The following is a 24028-nucleotide window of genomic DNA, read 5'->3' on the forward strand; positions in this document are numbered from 1 at the left end:
TGAAGTTTTAGAGTGTGAATTAAAGTAAGAAGAAGCAAAGATATTAATAAGATTTGTTGGCAAAGAGCTCGTATCCCTGTGTCGTAATGCTTTGGGTACTTTTCTGGTGCCTGTACCTTTCTGCTTAGGAAGGGTCAGGTCCTGTATTTCTGTGCTTAGAAGCGTTGATAAAACTTAAATATCACTGAAGATAAAGGTAGGCATGATTTTATTAATAATTCAAAGCCTGAAGATTTTGAGCAAAGAGGTGGAGAGTTCCCTGCCTCCGGCCGGTCTGGGAGGCAGCAGGACAGACTCCCCCCGGTAATCCTCTCCCTCCCTATAAAACCAAACAACGTTGGCACCACAAAACCCCCCTCAGGCCTTCGGGGGAGCCCCTTTTTGGCGACAAATCCCCCCCTCCCTCGCCCTCCGGTGCCCGGTGCCGTCCCTCCCCGCCGCCCGGCTCCTCCCGCTGGCCGCGCTCGGCGGGGCGGAGGCGGCGGGGCCCGGGGCGATGCCGGGCGGCGGGGCCGGGCTGCGGCTGGCGCTGCTGGGAGCGAGGCGGGCGGCGGCGCTGAGGGGAGCCGCGGCCGGGAGCGGAGCCGCCGCCATGGTGAGGCCGGGCCGGGGCCGGGCGCTGCGGGGCCGCGCCGCCATCTCGGGCCGGGCCGGGCCGGGCCGGGCCCCTTCCTCCCTGCGGGGGGTGCCCCCAGGCGGGCGAGGGGCTGCTCCTTTAGCGTAACGACCGCGTGGCTAATTGGACGTGCAAATTAACGCCCTCGTGCCGTAAGCGTTGGCCGCGCGGTGCTGGTTTGCTCTGCGGCTTGCGCGTTTGCGCTGCCCGACCCTTCCGTCTCGCCGAGCCCGGGCCCACCGCGCCCTCACACGCCGCAGGCGGGCGGCGTTTCCCCGACTCCTGGCTGCGACCGAAGCAGGTGGACGTGGGCACAGCCGGCTCGGACGTGGTCTGAGCTGCCCCAACCGGTGCCCGCCCGGGGCTCTGTCACCCTCGCTCTCCGTATTCATACTGCGGAGGACGTGAGCGGATTTAGCGCCTCCGCGCCCCTCGCTGTCTGCGTGCCCCAGCGAGGCCGCAGGCGGGCGCCTGAGGTGTCCCCGAGGCCAAGCCGGTGACATCTCCCCGCCAGCCGGGGCACGGCCTTTGTGCTGCCTCCTGCCCGCAGCCCTGCACTTGGCGACCTCAGAAAATCCCACCCCGCGAGGTCTCCGCGACGAGCTGCGGGTTTCGCCTCTTGCCCGAGAACAGCTCTGGTGAAACGCGGGCCGAGCTTCGGCGATCCTCGCGTGTGCTGGAGGGCGGCGCGGGGGATTCATGCCCGCGCCTGCCGCTGCGGCGACAGCACGTTCAGCATTTGTGCTTTTACAAACCCAAAGCTAAATTTGGAGCAAAAAGAGCCTGAATGCGTTCAGTGGGGTGTGTAAAACCCGCCCATTGGGAAGGAGGTGTCCCACCAGTGATGCTGCCACCGCGTATCTTTGTCCCGAGTTATTGGTGAAAATGTTGCTCTTTGGCCATTGCAGAGGTTTCAACTATTTTCTCCGTGCTGTTACCTCCCACGAAGCGCCACTTGCTAACGGAGCTCGAGCTTCCAGCCTTGCTCGGGCGGCGTTCATTGCGCTAATTTCGGCGCTGCTCAGGCTCACAGCACCACCTGGTGGCCCGGGGGGCTGCCGCTGGGACCCGCGGCGGCTCCGAGCGGCGGGGCCCCGGGGGTGTCCTTGGGGTGCCCGGCGTGTTCTGGGGGTGCCGGCGCTGAGCCGCGCTGCGACCCCCGGCGCATCGCCCGGAGCTGCTGGGGGCCGCGGGCTGAAGCCCTCTGAACGCTGCTCCGGCGCGGGGCATCCTCCCCTTCCAGCCTCGCCTCGTAGCGGGAGCCTGGGACCCGGCTGTGCCAAAGTCTAGTTCTGCACTCGTACGCTTGGCCTTCTCCGTGTCCCAGTGGCTTCGGAAGGGCTCCTTTTGTTTAAAATAAGGCATACCTGAAAAAACACGCTCTGCAGAATCCTGTGCTTGTACCATTAGCTTGTAACTTGTTGTATTATCACTTGTATTTCTTTTCGGCGTTAGTTAAGAAGCGCTCTATTGCTTTTAGTATTAACACCGCGCTTGCTATTTTTAAATCTATTCCTGCTTTTCTAGGAATAACGAAGTACAAGTTGTGTATACTATCTATTATTGTTGTTTCTGTCTTTTAAAATTCGTATATTCCCCTGATACACCCTTTAGCCTTGTAATTGTACATTTAGCGCATCATGTGAATAATCTCTTATTTATATGGCAAAGCGGAATAGTAGAAAATTAATTAAAGTGCTACAGCGTCTGGATCATTCAGGTGAATGAGGTATTGGGCACAGGTATGCTGCTGTCTGTGTTCATTGCCATAAAGCAGCCCGATGCTCTTGTCTAGTTTGTACAAAAGCGTTTATCCAAACTTAGCTGACCAAACAGAAGCGGTGCTTCTCGGTGTTACAAGTTACATGAGTTAGGCTGCTCTCTGAAATTACAAAAAGTAACACACAGTACAGTGAATTTTCCACCTCTTGCGTCTTAAACGTGTACTTCTCTACAATACATTACGGTCATTTCATCATGCGGTTTTCTTATTGTTGTATAAAGGAACCTCGGTCTCACTAGTGTAATGGGTTTTATTTTTTTTCCTTAATAGTCTTCGCAGTCCCACTGGCTGACAACAGAGGAGAGGAACCAAGTTTTACTGGATCTCAAAGCTTCAGGCTGGTCTGAGTTAGGCGAAAGAGATGCCATCTACAAAGAATTCAACTTCAAAAATTTTAATCAGGTAATTATTGTTATATACCACTTTTAATATAAAGGCGATATAATTGCTTTAATTTCCATATGATCCTGGTGGGAAAATATTTGTATTCAGAAGGCTGGGAGTATCTTGCTAGGGCCAACCCTGTTGGGTTTGCCTCAGTGAATTGTTCTCTGATTCCAATCTCATTAGGTGGAGTAAATTAAATCCATTTTGTAGTTGTTAAGTAGATTTATTATTCTAAAATTGTAATTTTTTGATTATAATATTAGGGCCAAGGTCAGGGTCGGTACTATGGGATTAGGCAAATAATATTTAGTCCTGATTTTTTTTTTCATTACTAGCACTCCTGAATTAATGCTAGAAATATGTAAACGTTGAATAGTGGAGTTTTTTTTTTTTTTGTGCGGAAAAACTGAGAAAAATGGGTAAATATAAGAATACAAACTTTTGGGAAACGAGGTGGGAAAAACATTTCACCTTCTAAGCAGGAAGCCAGAAGTCTGATACATGTTCTTGAATGAATTGTTGGAGCTGATCTCGCAATGTCTTCAGCGCAGCAGATTCCTGGTCAGACCCTGCCGGGTTTGTATTTGAAGTGCGAGTCCTGACCATTTTTCAAATCACAAGAACGTGTCTGTGACATCGGTTACAAGCATTCTTTGGAAATACTGAATTTTGCTTGAGATTTGTGGTCAGCTGCATTCTACTTACTTAATATTCCCCCTCACCCCATTTATTTTGAGGAATTGTGAATTTGCTTAAAAAGGTGCTGCTCCAAGAGCTGGAGTTAACTGCATTAAATGTCTGCGTGGCATTTTCTTGCTGCGGTCTGAATTTCTGAGTTTGTACAGAAAAGTGCATCTTTGTCAATTTCACCAAAACTAGAATTAAGGAAAATATTTATCTACACCTTTGATGTAGCTAGCCTTTTTAGCTGGGTTTAAGGTCCGATTTAAGGAGACATTGCCAAAAGGTGAACATTTATAGCGCACTGCTTTGCATGCTGAATCTTTTGAAAGCCTGCTCTAAGGTGTGTGAATGCCGCCGGTGCTTTTCCACTCGGGTCTGTTGTGTAAATTCAGTCTTTTTCTTCCGGGCAAAGTCGCAGAGAGTTACAATATGTTAACGTTTTATTTGTAGGACATGAGGGCAATGACAAAAGGCTGATTTTCTTACAATAACAGAAAACAGCAAGAGTGTGGAAGGGATGGAGGACAATCCCCACTCCGTTTTATTTCTGAGAGTGCAGCGAGCGCTTCCTTGGGTGGGAGAGGACACGCAGGGTTTTCTTAGGGCGATTGCTCTCAGAGGTGGCTCTTTTCTCCTCCATGGGAAGGACGTAGCCAGCTCCAGGCTTCAGGCCGTGCGTTCGTCTGTGTACAGCGACCGAGTGAGATCTGTTCATTTACGTGGCGCTGCCTAAACCCAGACCAAGGTTTTTGGGAAATCCCAGTGAGCTGGATAAACCATGATTTGTAACGCTGGCTCTGTTTGTGCTGTTTCAGGCAGTAGTTGTCATGGTTTGGGAAGCTCAGCAGCAGAGAGCAGGTGGGAGCAGAGCTCCTGGGCTGCTCGGAGCAGGGCGAAGGAAAACGAGAGAACAACGGGAGGGAAACACGGCCCAGGAGCAGGACCGTGCTGGTCGGTGAGCACGGACAGAGCCCTGGGCACATTTGTCCTGGATCGCACTTCAGTCCTGAGGTTTAATAGTAGAACAAATAAAACCGTATCAGCTAATTCATGAGGCAACGCAGATGGGGAAGTCCATGAGAGGGAGCTCACATGAAACCTTGGGGAGGTGCAAAGGCAGCTCAAGGAGCTGGAACCACCAGGAGGAGGACAGCGCGCTTGACACGATGAGATAGACCTGGCAATGCAGAGTGGGGGTTTTAGCCTTTGGGACTCAAATATTCATGAAACGCCGTCCCTGCCAGCGCACGGTCAAAGTCTGTTGGTTCAGCGCAACCAGAGAGAGTTTTACTCCAAACTTAATGAAAAGTATTTTTGCACGCTGTAAGTAAAGAAGTCGGTTCGATCGGATGGACTCAGGCAGCGTGCCAATGGACAGGTCAAGAGACAAGGCAGGGGGGCCCACCAGCAGATATCTAGAAAACCCACTGCTTCAGTAAAGATCTAAAAAGTTGTGTTTTTTGAGTGTATAGATTTATCTTACGAAATAGGGAGATATCCATAGGTCTTCCTAACTTGAAGACTGATGAAGCGTATGCCAGCGTAGGAAATTGCGTGTACTTACTCAAAGGGTAAATTAAGAAGTATACATTTATACTTCCAATGTGTGTCAGCTTACAAATGGTACTCCAAAAAAAATTGCTGCTTGAACTGCCTGGAAGGTGTTGGTGCAGCCCGCGTGCCGTTCCTGGTTTCCCTTGGCAGACGTCGTGCCGGGGCTGTCGGAGCCCACCTGGGCTTTCTGCTGGGGGGGCAAACCAGAGGGCAGGTCCTCTGTGTGCCTCCAGTTAGGATTGAGGCTTTTAGGTGCAACTCCTTTTATTCCCTGGAGTACGTTTTCTGTTTACAATATTTAAAGTATGAGTATTCAGTAGACGTCAGAGCACTGAGAAATATTATTTCCTCAGTGGTCTTCCTTCTGCTCTTTGCAGATGGCATAAAATCAGGTGTGTAAAAAACCGAGTAGTGGAGCTGACATGAAAGGTATTTCAGATTTATGCTTTGCAGATGATATTGGTATGATTAATGTATTCATTGCTTTTTTTATTGCTTCTCACAGATAGTGTTCATGATGCATGGAAAATTCTGTGGCTTTAAAATCTATGCCAGGTTTACAAAGTCTGTGTATGTCAACAGATGTTAAGAATATAAACACAACTTTTATTATAAAGTCGTGCAAATGTGTAGACATGAACTTGGTTTATGTATATTATTTTCAGCATGAGAATGAAATGAAACTTCTGTGAAACAAGAGTTATTTAGATTCCTGAAGCTTTCAGGCTGAGATTAGCTTGGTTAAAAGCGATCAGAAATGGGCTGCCTCTTTAACAACTGACAAGCTAATGACACTTCTGGCTTATGGAATTATTTTGTAACGCAGAGCTTGAAACTGCTGATGCTGTTGGTTAGTCTGAAGATACATTTTCATGAAAACGGGCTTTGGAGACACAATTCCCTGAAACGAGCTGGAAAGCGGCCTGAAGCCCCCGTTGGAAGCTGTTTGTGAGCTGTGTGCTGTGGATGCCCAGCGTGCGCTGGTCCTGGGGGGAGCGGGGCTGGATCCTGCCCGGGGAGAAGGGGCTGGTGCCCGCTGGGGCTCCTTCCTGGGCACGGCGGGTTCCTCTCCCACCGTGGTGGTGCTGCTGCTCGTGTCCCCGTGTCCCCTCCCCGTCCCCTGCAGCTTGCCCCTGAAGCACCGTCGCGTATCCAGACAAGGCAAGATTTTCTGCATCCTCCCCGAAGACCCGTGTTCTGTCTTCCTTTAGTGTGAGGTAGGCTTGTGGTGGGTATGTGCTCTAAGCTTGTAGAAAATTCAGAATGTACTGGGTAGAGGGAAGAAATACAAACACAGCTCAGCTGTAGAGGAGAGCTGCGCTGGCCGTATCGATGTGCCCGTTCCGCCTTGCCCACGCATCGCTTCTTGGTTTTCCCCTGCTGTTCCTGTTCTCTCTTGTAGGAGGGAGAATCCGGCTGCTGAATTGTGTTGCAGGGAGCAGTTGTGGGGAGAAAGGAAGAGCAGAAGAAGTTGCCAAGGCTTTGGGGGGCTCTTAGTGCCATCAGGAGGGCGTGCTGTAGAGCCTGCACGTCCCTGGGTGATGGAAACAAAATGTTCACCTTCCAGCTGTAGGGTGAGCCCTTCGCAGCATTCAGAATCGGGACAGAAGTGTAACCAACTCTGGTGGTGCTGCTGGGATCCCAGACAAGAAACTGCAGAAACCTTAGGGCTAAATGTTAAGAGGTGGTCACCGAGGGAGGGTGGCGTGCTGCAGACCTCAGAGTCCTGGTCTGGATCTCAGGAGTTTCCGCGAGTGTTCCCGGTATGTCAGTCCAGAACGCTTTGGGAGGGGTGATCACGCAAAGGGGACAGACCTTGCTTAAAACCCGGAATCGCTGAAAATGCCATGCCTTCCTGCTTGCGCAAAGCGCGCTTAGAAGTAATGCAAAAGTTCTGTTGAAAGTCTCCGCGTGGCTCGGTCGCTTTGCACGCAGCCAGTCGTTTCTTTTCCTCAGCACTCCCGATAAGTTCCTTGCACGGTTTCTGCGGGCAGCGGTGATGCCTGCGGAGCAAGGAAGCCGCTCTGGGAGCAGTGAAATGGCTGAGACCTGGGTTTTGAGGGATTTGTCCTCCCGGCCTGTCTCCTCCATGGCTTTTGCCCCAGCTGCGTGATACCTCCAGCTCCCCTCGCCCATACGTCCCCAGCTCCGTCTCTGCGGCAGGTTCGGGTCCCTCGTCCCACTGCTCATTTTCGCCAGACCCGCAGGAACATCGCAACGTCGGGACTTCCATGGCTCTTGTCAAATTTGGCTGGATTTGGCTGGAGGGCTTAAGGGGCAACTGCCTGTGTGATTGCATTTCCTTAGGTAATCACGCCAAAACAGAAAATGCAGTTAGGAAATTACGAAGGTGGGCATGTTTGCTGATGGCCAGGTTCAGTATTTACAGCTGCTTTCTTTTACTGGGTAAGTTTTTAATTAAGTGTTTTTTTTTTTTTTTTTCCTAAATTTCACATAGGAAGTCTCTGTAAGACCTCTAATGTCATTTTATAAAATGACAGGAAATCAAATGTTCTAAGACTTTTTAGGGTTATTTTAAATGTGTTTTCTGTTTTGGGGATGCAGGACGCAGGTGAAGGATGAGCCTGAGTGGAGATGACAGTGAGGAAACGCTTTGGAGGATGGCTCGGGGAGGGCGGAAGCACGTGTTTTGTTGCAGTTGGGGAGTCTTGTGTTTTAAGAGCTTACTTAGAGATGCGCTAAAAATCTAGAGCTGTTAAATAAATTATTATTCGCACTTTGCATGTCCTGTCCAGCTTTGCCAGCTCTCTAGCAGGAATCGGTGCTGTGCCCGTGCTCCAGCTGGAACTGTGCTGATACTTCCCTTTTCTCCTCCGGCACATTGCTTTGTCCTCTGTGTTGATCAAAGGTATTGGAAAATTTGTTTTTATATATGTAGGCAGTGGATTTCATTGCTGCTTTATGGACATAATCTTTTGGCTGTTTGGCTGAAATATGTCCACGCCTTTTACGTATTGAAAACATAATAGCCTTTAACCTACAGTCTGCAGAGTTAAAATGAATTTTATGTAAAATATTCGGTTGTGGGCCACATCTCCAGCTTTTTATATGCCACAGTGGTCTTGTTTTTTTTTTTCTTCTCCATTGTCTGATAGTGAGGTCATTTTCAGTCCTCTGAGAAATTTTATTCCCAGCCAGATGCGGGCCATATATTAAAAGTAGCACCTGTGGCTAATATCACAGCAGCTTACCATAAATTTACATGGTAACTAGGATTATATCTGTCAAGACTGTTAAAAAATGTCTAGATTTAATTTGATTTCCAGTATTGAAGGAGCTCTCCAACATTTTGCTTCATAACTGTATTTTAAAAGTTAAAATCACTCCATTGTTAAGTTTTATAGCACTCCCAGTGCCCATTAAGTTGATTTGTTAAATGGAGGTCAGAATAAAGCAAGTTGGCTACATTAGGATCGGAAACCAACCCATTTGCGACAAATTTAGTCCTCGCGTGTGAATCTTCTCAAAGCCTGGGCACTGATTGGTTTCAGGTGTGGCTCATGTCGGTTGTGTTTAGCCTCAAGGAGCGAGCAGCCTGCAGAGCTGCCCCTTCTCATCAGCTTTGGCAATCAAAGGACGAGCCCCTTTTCATTTGTTTGGGGGGGAATGTGCTATTTTTCATGTAGTATTTGTCTGCTTTCTCCCTCTGCTAGAGTTCTGCGTTAGGTTGCCTGTTGAATGAAAATAATCGATTTTTTTTTTTTATCCGCCTAGGTAGGTGCTGTTTTTCATATACTCCTTCCTAAACCGCTTCATTTTCCATTATCCTTTGAGTCCTCTCCCATATGCCATGATTTGTGCACCTGCAAAGTTATGAAAGTATTTCTTTTGGTAGTTATGTTGTTCGCTGACTTCCCTGCGTTTATGAATACAATAACTGATTTGCAATAAATCAGCATTATTTACGAGTGGCTTTACAGAGTCGAGAAAATCTTCGTATCTGAAAATAATGAATTTCTGGCGTATCTGCCTGCTGACATTTTCCTTTATTGGAAACCGATAGCGAAATTCTTGGGACTGGCAAAGGTTAACCTGTGGGCTAACCCAGCGTGAGCGGGCTGGCGTCTTGGAACAGAGCGTGGTAAGTGCAGGGTATTGCTGGAGGGTCGCTCCTTCCTGGAGCTGCTGCTTGTGGGCCGAGGGGATAGCACCCAGGGGCAGGCTCCAGCTGCGGGACTGGGACCCCATCCATCCGTCCATCCATCCATCCGTCTGTCCATCCACCCACCCCCTGCACCAGGCTGGGTGCCGTTGCCTGGAGGTGCCCGTCGGGTGGATCATTTGCAAGCCGAACAATCTCCATCCTCAACTTTAAAGGAGGAGGAGGCGCCTGTCAGCGTGTCCTGTTCCCAGTAACACTTGCAGTCAGCCAGCAGTGAGTGTTTTTTCTCCTGATGAGCAATACTGCAAAGCCGCAGCGGTGGAAATATGCTGTTGGGTTGCATCTAGGCAGAAAGTAAATCCTTGGGGCTGGGAGTTGGGAAACACTGGATTTATTTTCATCTCGGGGTACAAAAACATGTGTAAAGTCAGCCTGTGCTCCAGGATATTTTCAGACAAATGTTTTGCACTTGGCAATGTTTTTTCTGTTTTAAATGAAGTTGCCGTAGTGCATCAGCTGCCTCATATGTCTTTTAAAGTCCTTCTCAATCCAGCCTCCCCTTCCACGCCTGGGTGCTGCTGTATTGCTGTGAGACCCGCTTCGTTTTGGCCCCGATGGCAGCTGCGTGTGTGTCACTCGGGTGCTGCCGTGCCCGATGCCTCGGCTCCCCTCTGAGCAAGGGGGGCTTCTTGGGAGCCATCCCCTCCTTTCGGCCCCTTCACCAAGTTCTGTAACGTGTTGGGGAGCTGCTGCCTGGCTGGGCACGTCCCCTCCTCGGCCAGGATCCCGGCACGGTGCTGCAAGAACTTGAAGGCTGGGAGCGGGCTGGTGGCCGGGTGCCACCTCCCAGGGTCGCACGAGTGACATCCGCTGATCCTTCCCTAGGACCTACCCGCAATTAGGGGCGCTCGTGTTCCTGACGAGCTAAGTCACGGCTCTCTGGAGACGAAGCCCTTGTTTTATTGCTTATAATCGTCGGGGGCGGTGGCGTTTCGAATCGCCGGGCCTGCCGCGCCCGGCAGACCTGTTGGGTCTTGATTTAAGCGGGCCCTGCCGACATCTGTCCGGCCGACCTCCGGGCTGCTCTCCAGTTGGCTCCGATACAAACGCTTCCCTTAAAAGATGGATTTATTATCACTTTAGTAGAAATTATGACGGCATTTGCCTGCTGCTTGTTCCAGGCATTAAGCTGAAAGCGCAGATAGGAATTATTTGTCAAAGTGCCTTTTGGGTTTCGCAAGGCTTCTTGTAGATCCGAAGGGGAAGAGATGTTTCTCCCTCCTCTCAGCTGTGCGTTGGGCGCACGGTGATTGTCCCCTCCGTCTGAATTTCGGAATTAAGTGGAAGAAATGTTGGAGCAGCCACACGGGCAGGGCCACCGTGTGCCTGCACCAAAATGCGGCGAGCGTGAGCGGGTTGGTGCTGGTGGCTGGAGCTGGGGCTCCCTCCTGCTACCTGCCCCAGGTCCAGAAGAGGACTCACGTTGCCTCTTCCGAAGAAGATGCTCAGCCAGAATAACGCTTTACCTTTTCTCTTAGGGAAGCCTCGTGTCTCGTAACTCCTCGTGCATTAAAATTTATGTTTACAGGGGTGCCGGAAAGATGCTGATTAAGTGGAAACAGCACATCTCTCCCTCTTGGTTGCTTAACCTTCTGCGTCCCCTTGTTTTGGGGTGATGCCTGGCTACATTTCCAAACCGTAAGTTGCTTTTTGCAGTTTCCCCGCTTGCTCATAGTCTCTCCAAAAAATAGCACGAAGGAAAGACGTGCTTTGGGATGTTACCCTCTGCGACTGTAATTAAAAATGGACTCTGGCTGGCAGAATAATATAAAATAAGTTGGCGGGGCACCTATTTAAAAATTAACCATTACTTGCCAAAAGCACATCAAACCCACTTAGCGGACATCCGTTAATCCGGCGGTTAGCCGTCTCGGGCTTTAATGCACACTGTTTTACACGTTAACGGTTTTGAAGTCGCAGGCCAGCGCTGACCTTTCACATCTGCTGCTCTCACAGTAGGAATCTCCACTCGCTGCTTCCTGTCAGGGCGGATTAGAGTGACGAAGCCCAGCGCTCGTGCTGGCTGCAATTTCGTTTTTGATCAGAATTATTTCTTTCACAAACAATCACATTTGCTAAAATGTTACATCTGCTCTGAAAAGCCACTGGCAGACCCACAGTTTATCAGTGTGATGTGAGTATAATTTTTCATTCGTCTTTCATAAAGCTGTAAACCAGCTTCAAATGGGTTTTGGGGGGGGGAGAACTTCCCGTCCTCCCTTTCCCCTCTCTCTGCTGCCCTTTTTCTTCCTTTAATTTGGTTGGGCTGAAGACGACAAGTCGCGTGCCTTTTGAAGACCGCGGACTGGCGGATGGCTTGGAGGGGCTTGGTGGGGCTGAGCGAAGAGCTCACCCCGTGCTGAGTCAGGTTTGGAGCCCTCATTCGTTCATTTCAGGCTCTGGTGTGAGATTTTCCTTGTGCTGCGATGAGAATGGCACGCGGTGTTCACATCCATGTCTGTGTAGGACCAAGGGGTGCCTTGACGGGAGAGGCTTTATTCCGTGGTATGAGTAGTGGGTGCTTGCAGTGAGCAGAAGTACCCCTGGCTTTACAAGCTCATTTCGTTGTGCCGAGGCGTGCTTCTTTTAATGCCCAATCTAATGGAGAATCGGAGCTGTGCGGGGGATTTCCGTTCGTGGTGTGCTGATATGAATTTCTGAAGGAAATTTGGTGTTCACTGAAGGGCCAGGAATCAGTATTTGCCTGCTCTTGCGCCCATCTGCCTGTTTCCAGATGCAGGGATGTACAAAATGGGGTGGGTTCCCCAGGGGAACCCTTGGTAAACACACAGCCAACGGGAGCACCCATGGGTCCTCTCATAACACAGCACCTTGAATGTACCCTGCTGCTTCCAGGAACGTGCTTGGGGCACGGGGAGGGCTGAGGACAGCAGAAAGCGTTAAACACGGGTTGTGTACTTCTATCCAAATTGTTGGCAGTTAGCAATCCTTTTTTTTTTTTAATAATGCAGCTTCACGTAGGTCCCTTTGTCCATTTCTCCACTCCCTGTGCCAGCCGTTCTTCCAGCCACCGAGTGCAGGAGACGAAGGTGCAGGTCGGGGTGCTCGTACGGGCTGCAGAGGCTTCATTGCACCGAGAGCAGCGGGCGCTGTGAGAGAGGAGGCAAACTACCCAACTGCTCCGGGCTGGGAGGGTTTCCCAAAGAGAAACGTGCCGTCTGGGGAGGTGCTTGCTCCTACTCTCCTTTCAAAGCCTCTGTCGCTTCTAGACTTGAAACGTCTGTCTGCAAAATAACGTTTGAATTGTACATCGCCATCTGACTCAGAAGCCTACTGATGCTCACGCAGGGAGGTCTCCTGCTGCGTTCACTGCGCCCACCTGTAATCTACTCTCTCCTACTAAAAGAGGCATACAGGCCCGCAGACCTGCTCCGACAGTACCTGAGGATGTTTTCAGCAGCTCGGCTGGGTAAAATCCCTGGGTAGGCCTGCGGGCAGTGGTTATTTGTGGTATTTCACGGCTTTGGGTCTCTTAGGCTCTGGCTTGGCCAGGAGGGTGGCCAGAAGACCCCTCCAAACTCCTCACACCTCCGTCGTGATTTCTTCTGTCGCATGTGTGAATTATTGACCTTGTCTTTTAAAAAACCAAACCGAAAAAGCTCACAGTATAGTGGTAAGAGGATAGTGAAGGATGATAGGATTGTGAGACCAGCTGCTGCCTTTCTTAATCCATCATAAAGCAATGCCTTTCTTATCACTCTTTGATGTTTTCTTAGGATCATAAATGGCAGAGATTTAAAGGATTATCAGAGGCAGGATATGATTGCCCTTGGATACTCAGCAAAGAATATTTTGTATATTAAACTGGTAGTACGTGTAATCTTGGCCAAAAGACCAAGGAAAATTTGGTCTGAGCGCTTCTTATTGTTATCAGCGGCATATATGGCATGCAAACCTCATTTTTGTGTCTACAGAATGAAATCATCCCTTCGCATACAAGTTAGAAGAAGCGTTGGGTAAAAAGAGGAGAGTTTTATTCTGCTGTAGCCGGGTCTGTTCCGTCCAAAGAGCGGTGCAATGGGGTAGTGAGCTTCCCTGCTCTTTCGCACCAATTCAGAAAAGTTTTCCAGCGGAGAAAGCACCTGAGCTCTGTACAGGAGGGTTTGGGGACATTGCTGAAGTTGGGGCGTCGCTTATTTGGGTTCTCATTCGCTCTGTTAGAGGACAGCTTTGTGGGGTGGGCTGGCACGGCGTGGGCACGGGTGTTTTTCTGCCTCTTGGTGTGCAACAAGAAGCCCCTATGTGAGCGGAGACGTGGCACGGGTCCAGGGGTGGGAATGGAAAAGGTGGGAGCTGGGGGCTGACGGCATCGCGCTGCTAGTTTATTTTTACAGTGTTTGCTGTGACAGCTTCATTCAGCTAGAGTTTTGATTTGCTGGGCCAAACATTTGTTTTAACAAGTAAAATTATCATTGTTCCTTCAGTTGCGCAGCCAAGAGAGTTTATTATTTTAAGTTACTGATTGCTTTAGCAGGTGCTCAGTTAATGGGGGCTTCGCTGTATTATTTAATGTTTATAGGTTGGGTGCAAAAAGCTCATTTAGAAAAATCACGTTTTGTGAAATAGCCATTTTATTTGGTGTAAACCTCCTAAGTGCAACCTTCACATTCCTTGTTTGAGCTGGAGGATTTCTTCCCCGTTCCAGTTCAGTCCTGAAACCTGTGATTATTTTCTGTCTTTTTCCTGTGTTGAGCAAGTAAGAGTGATATTAAGGAGAAGGACAAGTGGAGCTTGTTAAAACTGGGTACGGATCTCTAAAATCTGACCAAACCCAATTTTGAATAAATAAAATAATATTTATGAGGCTATGTTTGCCTAGAGTACTGAAGGAACTGGAACTGCAAAAATAGTTTTAAAAAAGGCATTTATTCAGAATGCTTCCATATAAAGTAATACATCACGAATGCCATGTATGAAAATCCTTGGAATTATATCTGATTTTAGCTGCCGTGGGTTCGACACTGAAGCTGCTACGATGGAATTAATTCAGCGGCGAGTGAAGAAAGTGCCACTAAATCTTTGCACTTGCTCCCTCCTGTCTTTGATCTGTGTTGACCCTGAGCCAGTTGACTTCCACCTGGAGGCACCCAGCGTTACTGGGACCGGGCGATGCACAGAGCTCAGGGTGAGGATGGGCACCGCGGTGCCGTGATGGGACCGTGGCTGTGACACGCGTGGGGATCAGCCCGGGGCTCTGCCCCTGGGGGACGGCACCTTTCAGGGTGCCCTTGTCCCAGCTCTGGCAGGGATTTTAAATTCAGGACTTCTGCGCATTTTGCAGTAGACTTTACGGGCAACTGTAATCGCTTTTATGCGTCTCCAAGCACACAGTGTGATCTGGCTGTACCGAGCCTCGAACCGTTCGTCCCTCGCAGAAAGAAGTTGTAATGCCGGTTTAAGACACCTCACTTCCACTCCGTCGAGTTTATAAATCTTTTTGGTGGATTAGGTGATTAACTTGGGCGTGAAGTCTGTTCCCTGAATCACTGTGCGTATTATCTGCTTTCTCTTCATGAAACCCAGGTGCAATCACTTACTGTAATAAAAAGGAGAAGGGGAAAAATGATCCCCGGCGCTGCTGGAAAAGTAAAAATGTGACAAGGAAGAGGGGAACAGATGTACCGTTTCGTATCATCTTGTCACCAGTAAGAGAAAAATAGGCCCGAGCTCAGCAGTTAGGAAAACGCTGACATTAGCAAAAGATAAGGCCGGGATTTGTGGGGCGGCTGGCGGGTGAGCACCTCACGCACGCGGCGGACACGAGGGAAGAGTCGAGCCAGGGGAGCAGGTCGGGGCTCTTACACCTTCCCCTGACCCTTTCTCTTCCACTGACTCCCCGTATCCCTCGGCCTCTGCAGAAAATGTGTATTTTTCAGACCGTGTAGAGCCTCGGACGGGGCAGGTTATGCCTGCACCTGCTTTATGGCCAGCCGCTGGCACTGCCGAGGTCGCTGCCGGGGTTGGAGGAGCATCTCGATGGAGGAGCATCTCGATGGAGGAGCATCTCGATGGAGGAGCATCTCGATGGAGGAGCAGCTCGATGGAGGAGCATCTCGATGGAGGAGCAGCTCGATGGAGGAGCAGCTCGGCGGAGGAGCAGCTCGGCGGAGGAGCAGCTCGGCGGAGGAGCGGCCTGGTTGGAGCATCGCACCACCACACCTGGTCGGGGTCGCACCACGCGGCCGCCAAGCTCCAAGCTCCCCGCGCCGCCGGCGGCTTTCCCGCGGCCAGAATTCCTGAGGCTGCCGTCTGTCATCTCCTGCGGCGCTTGACATTGTACCGGTACCTGCGTGAGCGAACGCCCCCGCTCCGAAAGGCCATGCCTCAGAGCTCCGGCTCTGCTTGCCTCCATTTATTCTTCATGTTCTTCAAATTGGTAAATCATATGACAATAAACAGAAATACCCTCAATGAAGAGAGAAGGGGAAACTGTTGTTTATCTGGTCAGGTGGTTTAGATTAGCAGTGATGCTGGTCTGTATTATGTTACTTTAAATCATAGTGTCCCAACAGGACATAAATTATGAAGATTGTTACAGTATGTTTCATCCAATGTAAGATCAACAAATTGGAATAATTTTTTTATAGGAAAATCAGTGCTTTGGCAAGGTTATTGTTGAAGAATTTAATTTAACTTGAGCTTTGCTTGCATTATTTCTTAATATATAAAAACTATTTGCATAATGTATGAAGTATAAACATTTTTAGAATCAAAGGCAGGAATGCCTTTTCCAAGATTACATAGAGTGGCAAACTACTTAGAATAGATCAGTGTTTGTGCTTTTGCTGTCAAAAATGTTTGATATAGAGCTGGCTAGCTAGTTTCTTCACCGACATAATTGTAAACAAGTGTTGGGAGACAGAACCAGCGTTCTTTGTGGAGCGCAGTGTAAAGGTTTTCACATACGCTGCCGCAGATCTAACGGCGAGCTTGGAGAGCAGTGTTTACAGCCGCGATCTGAATATAAATAGGTAACTTTTTTTAGAGAGCAAAGCAAGGTTTCACGTTTGTATAAATGATGTGTGCAGCTAAGCATGGGGGATGTGAGCAGGCGGCTACGGGTTGTAAAAGGGTATTGTAAATGCAGAAAAGTGTAGACAATTATTAAGTTGGGAATTTTAGGGCTTTTTTTTTTTTTTTTTAGAGGGGTTTGCTTTTTGCTTTCGTTTTGCTTTGTTTCGTACAGCTTCTTTACGAAGGCAGCAGTGGCATCTCAGCACAGGCCAGCATATCTGCGGCGCTCCACTTCCACCCTTTCCCTTATTGGTGTCCTTCAGGGCTATGCTCGCTCTTGTCCCAAATGCCGAGCGGTGCTTGGGCAAAGGGAGGGCTGCCTGCATTCACAAGGTTTTGCTGCTCAAGCTGCTAAAGAGGAGAAAAAACCTTTTCTCCCCGGTTTGCTGGGGGCCGTTGCCCTCCCGGCTCCTGCTGGGGATGGAGGGGATGGGGACAAACGACCAAAATGTGCTCGCAGCTCCCCCAGGAAGAGATGGGGACGTGGTTTGCCCGGCTCCGGGCAGGCAGGTGAGGGGCAGAAGAGCGGTTCTCCAGGACGTGCTGATGCAGGGCACGTTCCCAGGAAGGGCTGAATCACCCGGAGTTTAGCTGTGGTTTGGGGCACGGTCACCTTGTGGTTTGGGGCACGGTCTTGTTGCGTTCTTATGCAGGATGGCGCTGCTCGGAACAATGGTGAAAGGGGGAAGAGCAATGGGAACGCGTTCCTCTGGTTCATGTTGTGTGTGAATCCAGGCAGGACGAAAGCCCCGAGGCAAGCCAGTTCCCTGGGGGTGGTTCACACAGGCCAGTGGTGCCAGTAGGAACCAGTCCTAGACTGGGCACGTGGCTTTGAGTCTGAATGAATACCTGTCCTCGTGCGCTGCCTTCACCTTAAACATTAGTTAAACATTCTTCCTTGTAAGACAATTTTTGCATATTTATAAGGTGGAAGTATTTCCTAATGGAGCAAATAGAATAAAAACAAAACAAACCATGGATTCTTCTGGTGAGCACACCACAAAATGTCATGAGATTGAGTTAAAGCCTCGTGACTAGCTAAACATTGCTTACTATAGCTTGCCATCAAAGAGCTTTTCCCTTTTCTCTGCTGACCCATAGCTCGCCAGGAGGTAGTAATGGAAGCTGGCTATGTGAAAGCTTGGGAATGAACCTTAATGATCTGCGTTTATTGTTGTAAGTGTCAAACTGCTGAGGAGAACACGTGCTACGTGCTGTGCGCAGGGATATTTTCTGTTTGGGTGAATGGAAAGCAAATGTGCAAAGAGCAGTCGTCTCTTGCCATGTATGACAGCATCGCCGTAACTTGTTTTATTTATTCGTTTCCCACTGATAAATGGTACAGATGCAGCCCGGATGGGTGGGGAAGGGAAGACAGGTAGCCCTCACACTACGCAAGGTCAAGGTTAATGCTACCTCCAGCGTTATAATGACAGATGGGAGGCAGAAACCTTAATGTACTCGTGATTAGCATATGGTTTCCTTGGCTGAGCGTCTGAAGGATTTAGGAAGCCTGGGTACTCTCTTTGTAGCTCACACATTTTAAAACAAATAAATAAAAAACCTTGTATGGTTACATTGTTGAGCCTTTCGGCTGTTTTTTTCTTGAATATCTCCGTTTTCGAGTCAAGTACTGTCAGCTGCTAGCTCTGGAGATGCACTGCGGTAATCTATTACTGGGGACGCGCCGCGCGGTGATATATTAGCACGACACGTCGACCTGCGCCGCTTTGATGTAGAACTCATCAAGATAATGTTGGCAAGCGCCGTACAAAAGCAGCATGCTTAAAAACTATTAAGATGAATGGATTCCTCGCTTAAGAAGTGTGAGAGGAAGAATAATAGCAGATTAGCTCCGGGATCCCGCGATTCTCCCAGAGCTGTTAAGCGCGGCGCGGCGCAGAGCGTTGGATGGAATTTCATCTTTGCTCCCACCGCTGAGAGCAACGCGGCCAGCTCTGGTTTTCCCATTCTCAGGCAACAGAAATCGCCTTAAGTCTTATTTGGTGATAGCAGCATGTTTTGTCACTTTCCAGAGCGGTTTGGCCAGCCCTGAAACACCCTTTGACCAAGATGTGACAGCTGCATTTTTTTAAAAAAGTTGTGGGTTTTTTGTTTGTTTTGGTTTTTTTTTTTATTAGGTTAACTTGTTCTTCTGAGAGCAGCTCTGATTTTTATCTCATGGAAGCGCCCTGTGGCTGCTAGTGTTTAAAAATAATTTTAGAAGTGATGTTACGACTGAAACACCCGTAGTTTTCTGTTCTTTTACGATCTGAAAAGACACGAGGGAAAGAGACGTACTGCACACCTACGGCATCTCCTTGGCAGTTTGGAGTTGCTTCCCTCCTCGCTCCTGTACTGCTGTTTCTGGCTGGCTGCGGGGATTCTGCTGTCTTCTGGGGCTTTGGTGATGTGGTGAACTTACTTAGGGTAACCTGTATGTCCGGGTGTTACTTCAGCCAGAATGTCCTAAAAGGATTAGGCTGGAAATACCCACCAAATATACCTGTTACTGAACTATCAGAATAGTTCATAGTAGTTAATACAGCAAAGTCTCTTTAAGTATTTCTTTATGGCTTCTAGAAAATGCACCAATCCTTTCTTGCCCCTCTCTCTTTCTTTTCCAAGGAAAGATCTGAAAAAGTTCCCGTTGGTGGCTGAGGGGCTGCAGAAGTCTATTGTTAATACAGTGAAGCTCGTGACCACGTTGTGTCTTACCGGTGTAAGCAAAGTACTTGTCCCACTTTCATCAAGAAATGTGTGATGGTCTGATAAATTTTGCCCACCAATGCAGTCTTGACAATGATCTTGCACTGCAGACTGCTTAATAATTTTCATTATTTTTAATTAAAGTTGAAGAAGTGCAGACTCCTGCTCAAATTAAGGTTGGTTGTGTTGCCGGAATGTGGTAATTACTTTAATTGATCACAAGATAGTTTCCTTGATCACCAATTAGACCAAATTACCGATCAAGTTTCAAGACGTGAAGAAATGTCCAAACTGATTTTATGTAATAGTGTTTTCATATCTAATCAAGCCTAAATATCTTTTCCTTCCAGAGCCAATTGTATTTTCTCAAAGAAAGGTTACGGCTCTACAAATACAAAGGTGATTCATAAACAATAGCGTTCCAATTCATTTAATTAGCAGAGGAAGTATTTAGGACCTTAATGGAGATTGCGCTGGTGAAATTGCCCGCTAGAACTGCAGCTCATTTTCTTAGCGGGGAGACACTTGCGTTTTGCGTAGAAATAAAATAAACTGAAATACGAAAAGTAAGTTGCTCGCGGTGGTTCGCAGCGAGGGAGAGCGGCGGGGCACACACGCGATCCTTTGTGCGTGGCCCCCCACGGATGCCACGTGCCCCGGCTGGGACAGTCGTGGCCGCACGGCAGCAGCATGGCCGTGGAAGCCCTCGCGGTGGCGGGGGGACCCTCGGCAGGGCACGTCGCCTTCACACCAGCACCCACAGCCCCGGGGGAGCGAGGTGAGAGGGGTCTGCTGGCCGGCGAGCTGCACGAAGGAAGGTTGCGGAGCGGCTTTTTCCTTTGCTGTTTGTTTGCACAGAGGCAGCCTAGCTGCAGCGGCATTGCTGTTTTAAACTTCTGCGAACCTTTCTGCATATAGGCTGCCGCAGAAACGTACAGACTGTTGGAAATAACTTTCCCATCAAGACCGCGGGCTCTCTAAAATCATTTAAATAAAATTTGTTTTCGAACTGTTAATGCGTGCATGTTCCAAATTGTCACTGCCTAGTGCACAACTTCCCGCATTCTGCTTCAAAGCGTGCTGCCGAAACATTGGAAATTTTTTTAAAAGTAATTGTTCACTCCGAGCAAAATTAAACTAAACAAGAGCTTCAAGGGAAGTTAGGTTTCCCGAATTTTGGAATGTTCTTGGGTCAAAGAAAAAAGCTTTTTAATTGCTGACAGTTTGGCGATTTCCAAATGACAAACCTCATTGGAATGATTTTCTCTGATTATAACGTTTGCATTCATTTGACTGGCAAAGCGACTAACGGAGTCATACTTCATCCAGGCACTGATTTTTTTTTTTTTCTTAAAGGTTTTTGTAATTTGTGAGAGGAGAAAAGACTGAAACTATTATCAACCATTATATGTTATTCATTGACCACATGTTTGTTTGAAACGGCCATCGCTTGGTGGAATGTGGGCTATATACATTCTCTTCCATAAATTAGCACTAAAAACCTACCTAAATCAGGTAGGTCTTTGTTGAGATCGTTGTATTATAATGTGAACCAGACTATAACGTGGATGTTACTTATGCTTTGCATGTTAATTGAGGTCCTGAACCCCGATGGATGGAGCACAGCACGAACAAAGCCCATTGACTTGGAGGCGTTCTGCGCACGCACTGAGGCCCTTTGGGCCCCACTGCGTAATTGCATTCTTGATTTACATGGACATTCTCATTTTCTTTATAATGTAGTGATTTGCTCTTAAGCATTTTGGCAAGGGTATGCTATTATTTTCTTCTAGAGCCTGCGATAAAACCTGCATCCTGGGGGAAAGTGCCATGCAGAATATAGGGGCGGAGGATTGGGAAACTTATTTTAACTCACTTAAGGTAAAATATTTTCTCATAAAGCAGAGAGGCAAAGCCACCTGCCACCTCTCTCCCTGCAAGTAAAATAAATAGCAAAAGAGTTATGTGAAAGGACGTGGTTCTGGAAATGGTATCTGTCCGGTGCAGGAGTACTGTGGCGTGGCGCTTAATTAAAAATGGCACGTTGGCAAAGAGGCAGCGAGGGGTGAGGGCTCTCGGGGTGGATGTTTAAAATCACTGTCGGATGCCAAAGGTAAAATCACTGCCCCCACGCAATGGCTTTGAGTCCTGGAGTAAGTAACGTTGAGCAGAGTGATTTACCGGGACCTGAAGGGGATGGTTTTCGGCAGTGCAGAAATGCATCAGTGGCTTGGGAAGGTGAGTTGCTCCCCCAGCACGCTCCAGGATGGGGTGCAGTAGTCTGGAGCATCTCCAGCAGCTTTTGAGATCTTGGAGCGAGCCTTGATCAGCTTCTAGAGGAACTTCCATCAGTGTCCTTGCAGGTGGAGGAGGGCTTTCCTCTCTGTTCTTTCTCTCCTAGGCTTTCGGATTTATGACACGAGTCGCTCTACAAGCAGAGAAGATGAATCACCACCCGGAGTGGTTTAATGTCTACAGCAAGGTAACGAACGTCTCCACCAGCCCTAGTTGCCACCACTGCAAATTAAGTAGACCAAAACTCTGGCATGTCCTTGGTGCCTCTTTTGTAGCTTGTATACAATGGAAGGGAGAAGGGAACAGAGAGAGGCTGTGTCTTTTTAAAGGGATTTGAGTCTTTGAAGAGATACTGCGATCGCGGTGCTGAGGTGGCACCAGGAACCCATTTTTTTGCAATTGTTTGCTGCCAGCTGCATGGTTCAGAGCTGGCAACTAGTTAACCTGCAACAAACTCAACAATTTTGTCACCTCCAGGTGTAGCAAAACACTTGAGCCGCTGACTCTGCTTGACCCAAGTCCTTCGTGAAACCGATATGTAGAATTTAAACACAAAGAACGAGTTATTTAATCAGACACCTCTCCTTGGGGAAACCCAGGGGTGCTACGCCAGTTTTAGTGGCGTGGAGCTTTAGTCCTCAGGTTCTGCTGAGCCCCTTCACCTACCACCTCCCCTGGGCGATGGGAGCAGTGGGACCCGGCTCGCTCCCTGCACAGCCCCCAGGGCTCTCCGTGAAGCGCTGGCCTTGCTGCCTGCCGGGCTCAGCGCGGCTGTTGTAACACCTCGCTTTTCCTTTCAGGTTCAGATCACCCTCATTTCGCATGACTGCGGTGGGCTGACGAAGAGAGATGTGAAGCTGGCTCAGTTCATTGACAAAGCTGCCGCCTCAGTGTAACACAGGTGTAAAGAGTTTCAGTGCATCATCCGTCTGTATCTTGTGTTTAATTGGTGTTCCTCATTCACTGTGACTCCGATTTCACACCCCCCCGGGAGGACAAGGGATTTTGTAAAGGGTGGCTGGGCTTCGTTTGCTTTTAAGACCTTTATCTGAGAGACCCCTCGGAATGCCTGCGCTCGTCCTTTTTCATTGCTGGCTCCACGTGAGGATGTAGGGGATAAAACAGCAACGAATTGGGTTAGAACAATCCTTTCCTAGAAAGCAAAAGAAGCTGCAGTGAAAGCTAGCACCCGGCCGCAAATGTCCACGTTTCCCAATCCCAGGGGAGTTGGGGCTGGTGCCAGCTGCCCTACGAGCGTGCCCCACGCCTCCCACTTCCATTTCTCAATTTGCACACCCCTGTGCTCCGGAGGATGGGATAGGGGCCAGGCGGGGCGTCCCCAGCCTAGCGGCTTTGGCAGGGAAAAGTGACACTGCGTGCCGGGGAGCTGTCCCCTGCCTGAGGTGCGGGGTCCTGCGGTGGAGGAGAAATTCCAGCTCTGGTCCAGCAAACAGCCGCACATCCCGGTGAGCTCCTGGCACCGGGACAATTAAACGAAGTGCACTTAGGTGCTGTGCTGGGTCAGGCCGTGGCCGCGCGTTGCAGGATGGAGCTGTTATTTCTGCTGCAGTGCTCGTACCTGCAGGAGAGGAGGGGGAGCTTGGCCGGGCGCCCGCAGCCGCCGGCAGCGGAGGAAGAGGCATTAGCAGGATTCTTGCTAAGCTGGGCTCGGCTGAAGCTATGCTCACCCTCCTTGTAGCTGCAATTACTCACCGAGAGCCTTGCTCCGAGAGCTGCGGATCCCACCGACTAGCTCTAAAATAATTTCTTCCGCGTTTTCAAAGTCTTTGTTTTTATCCCGTGATCCTCGCCGGGACAGATTTCCCTGCCAGCAGGGAGATTTCAGCCCGCCGAAGGGCTGCGGCAGGGCCTCCCTCGTGCTGCAGCCTGCACCCGCGTGCCCCGCGAGCCCCTCGGGGCGCAGCCGCCAGCAGAGTGACACCTGTGAAATGCCCAGCACATAGCTAGAGGGGCACCGAAGGCAAGCTTACGAACTGCTGAGGAATGAGATGCATACCGAGGGGGCAGTCGCTGCCAAAATCTATATCGGGCGCGTGCGCGAAGTGTGTGGTCTCTCAGCTATTCGGGATGCAGAATGCCAATAGCTGACCCGCAGATAGCCGCGTCGGTAAAATAAGAAAGGTATTTTTTGTTAATCCTTAGCGAGCATACTGCCACACGCTAATTGTTAGCGGGAGGCGAAATGGAAAAGGTGGGGATTTACTGTCGCTGACCATACTTGGGATATCAAGTCCCAGAGAAACCCAAACTCAGGCTGCGTGCTCAAATGTTCCTTGCTCCGACGTGCCTTTCCCCGCTGAAGCGGCGGATTTCCCTGATATGGTTTGAAATCGGTCACTGTTGTGAGGAATGAATGCAATTAAAACAAACAATCAGGCTGGGATGTCTCCTGTTACTGGTGGGGAAACGAAACGAGCTTCACCCAACGTTTTGACAATGTCTCTAATGAACTGTGAAAACTCTGTTGTTAGAAATTGATATATAATGCAAACGCTTTGAACAAAACCAATAAAATCAAATTCCTCCTTTGTAATTTGTTTCTTTATTATTATACATATGTGACAAAGCTGTTTAGTTTTAAGATAAATAATATTTAGTTACTGGGAGGTCTTTGGTTTAGAATATTGATATTTATTTACATACTCCGAGGAGAAAATCCCCCCCGACTAGTTTTCCCCTGAGCGCTGCACTGTCTCGCTGTGGCACAGGGCTGTGCAGCCCATGTGTTCTGCGGCTCGCAGCCTGGTGAAGAGGCCGAAAC

The 24028-nt window shown here is 49.1% G+C and overlaps 1 protein-coding gene across 3 annotated transcripts; it reads left to right on the forward strand.

The window, feature by feature from the left end:
- Window positions 1–436: 436 nt before the first annotated feature.
- PCBD2 (pterin-4 alpha-carbinolamine dehydratase 2) lies at window positions 437–23800 on the forward strand. 3 transcript variants are annotated; one of them, XM_048057200.2, is made up of 5 exons: window positions 437–595; window positions 2670–2801; window positions 20745–20832; window positions 21353–21433; window positions 22047–23800. In XM_048057200.2, exons 2-5 carry the CDS (start codon window positions 2761–2763, stop codon window positions 22140–22142), a joined length of 306 nt encoding a protein of 101 aa, XP_047913157.1. In that variant the 5' UTR covers window positions 437–595; window positions 2670–2760; the 3' UTR covers window positions 22143–23800. The 3 variants fall into 3 exon arrangements, with proteins under 3 accessions (XP_047913157.1, XP_047913156.2, XP_013031316.1); XM_048057199.2 differs by lacking the exon at window positions 20745–20832; XM_013175862.3 differs by lacking the exons at window positions 437–595; window positions 2670–2801; window positions 20745–20832 and adding an exon at window positions 11067–11341.
- Window positions 23801–24028: the final 228 nt, after the last annotated feature.

Source organism: Anser cygnoides, chromosome 14 (assembly GCF_040182565.1).
Source record: "Anser cygnoides isolate HZ-2024a breed goose chromosome 14, Taihu_goose_T2T_genome, whole genome shotgun sequence".
NCBI classification, from domain to species: domain Eukaryota; kingdom Metazoa; phylum Chordata; class Aves; order Anseriformes; family Anatidae; genus Anser; species Anser cygnoides.

Coding starts and splice junctions, on each gene's coding strand:
- PCBD2 (XM_048057199.2), top strand. CDS start 497: ATGCCGGGCGGCGGGGCCGGGCTGCGGCTGGCGCTGCTGGGAGCGAGG. Junction 2,802..21,352: donor ACTTCAAAAATTTTAATCAG/GTAATTATTGTT, acceptor TTTCTCTCCTAG/GCTTTCGGATTTATGACACG. Junction 21,434..22,046: donor GGTTTAATGTCTACAGCAAG/GTAACGAACGTC, acceptor TTTTCCTTTCAG/GTTCAGATCACCCTCATTTC.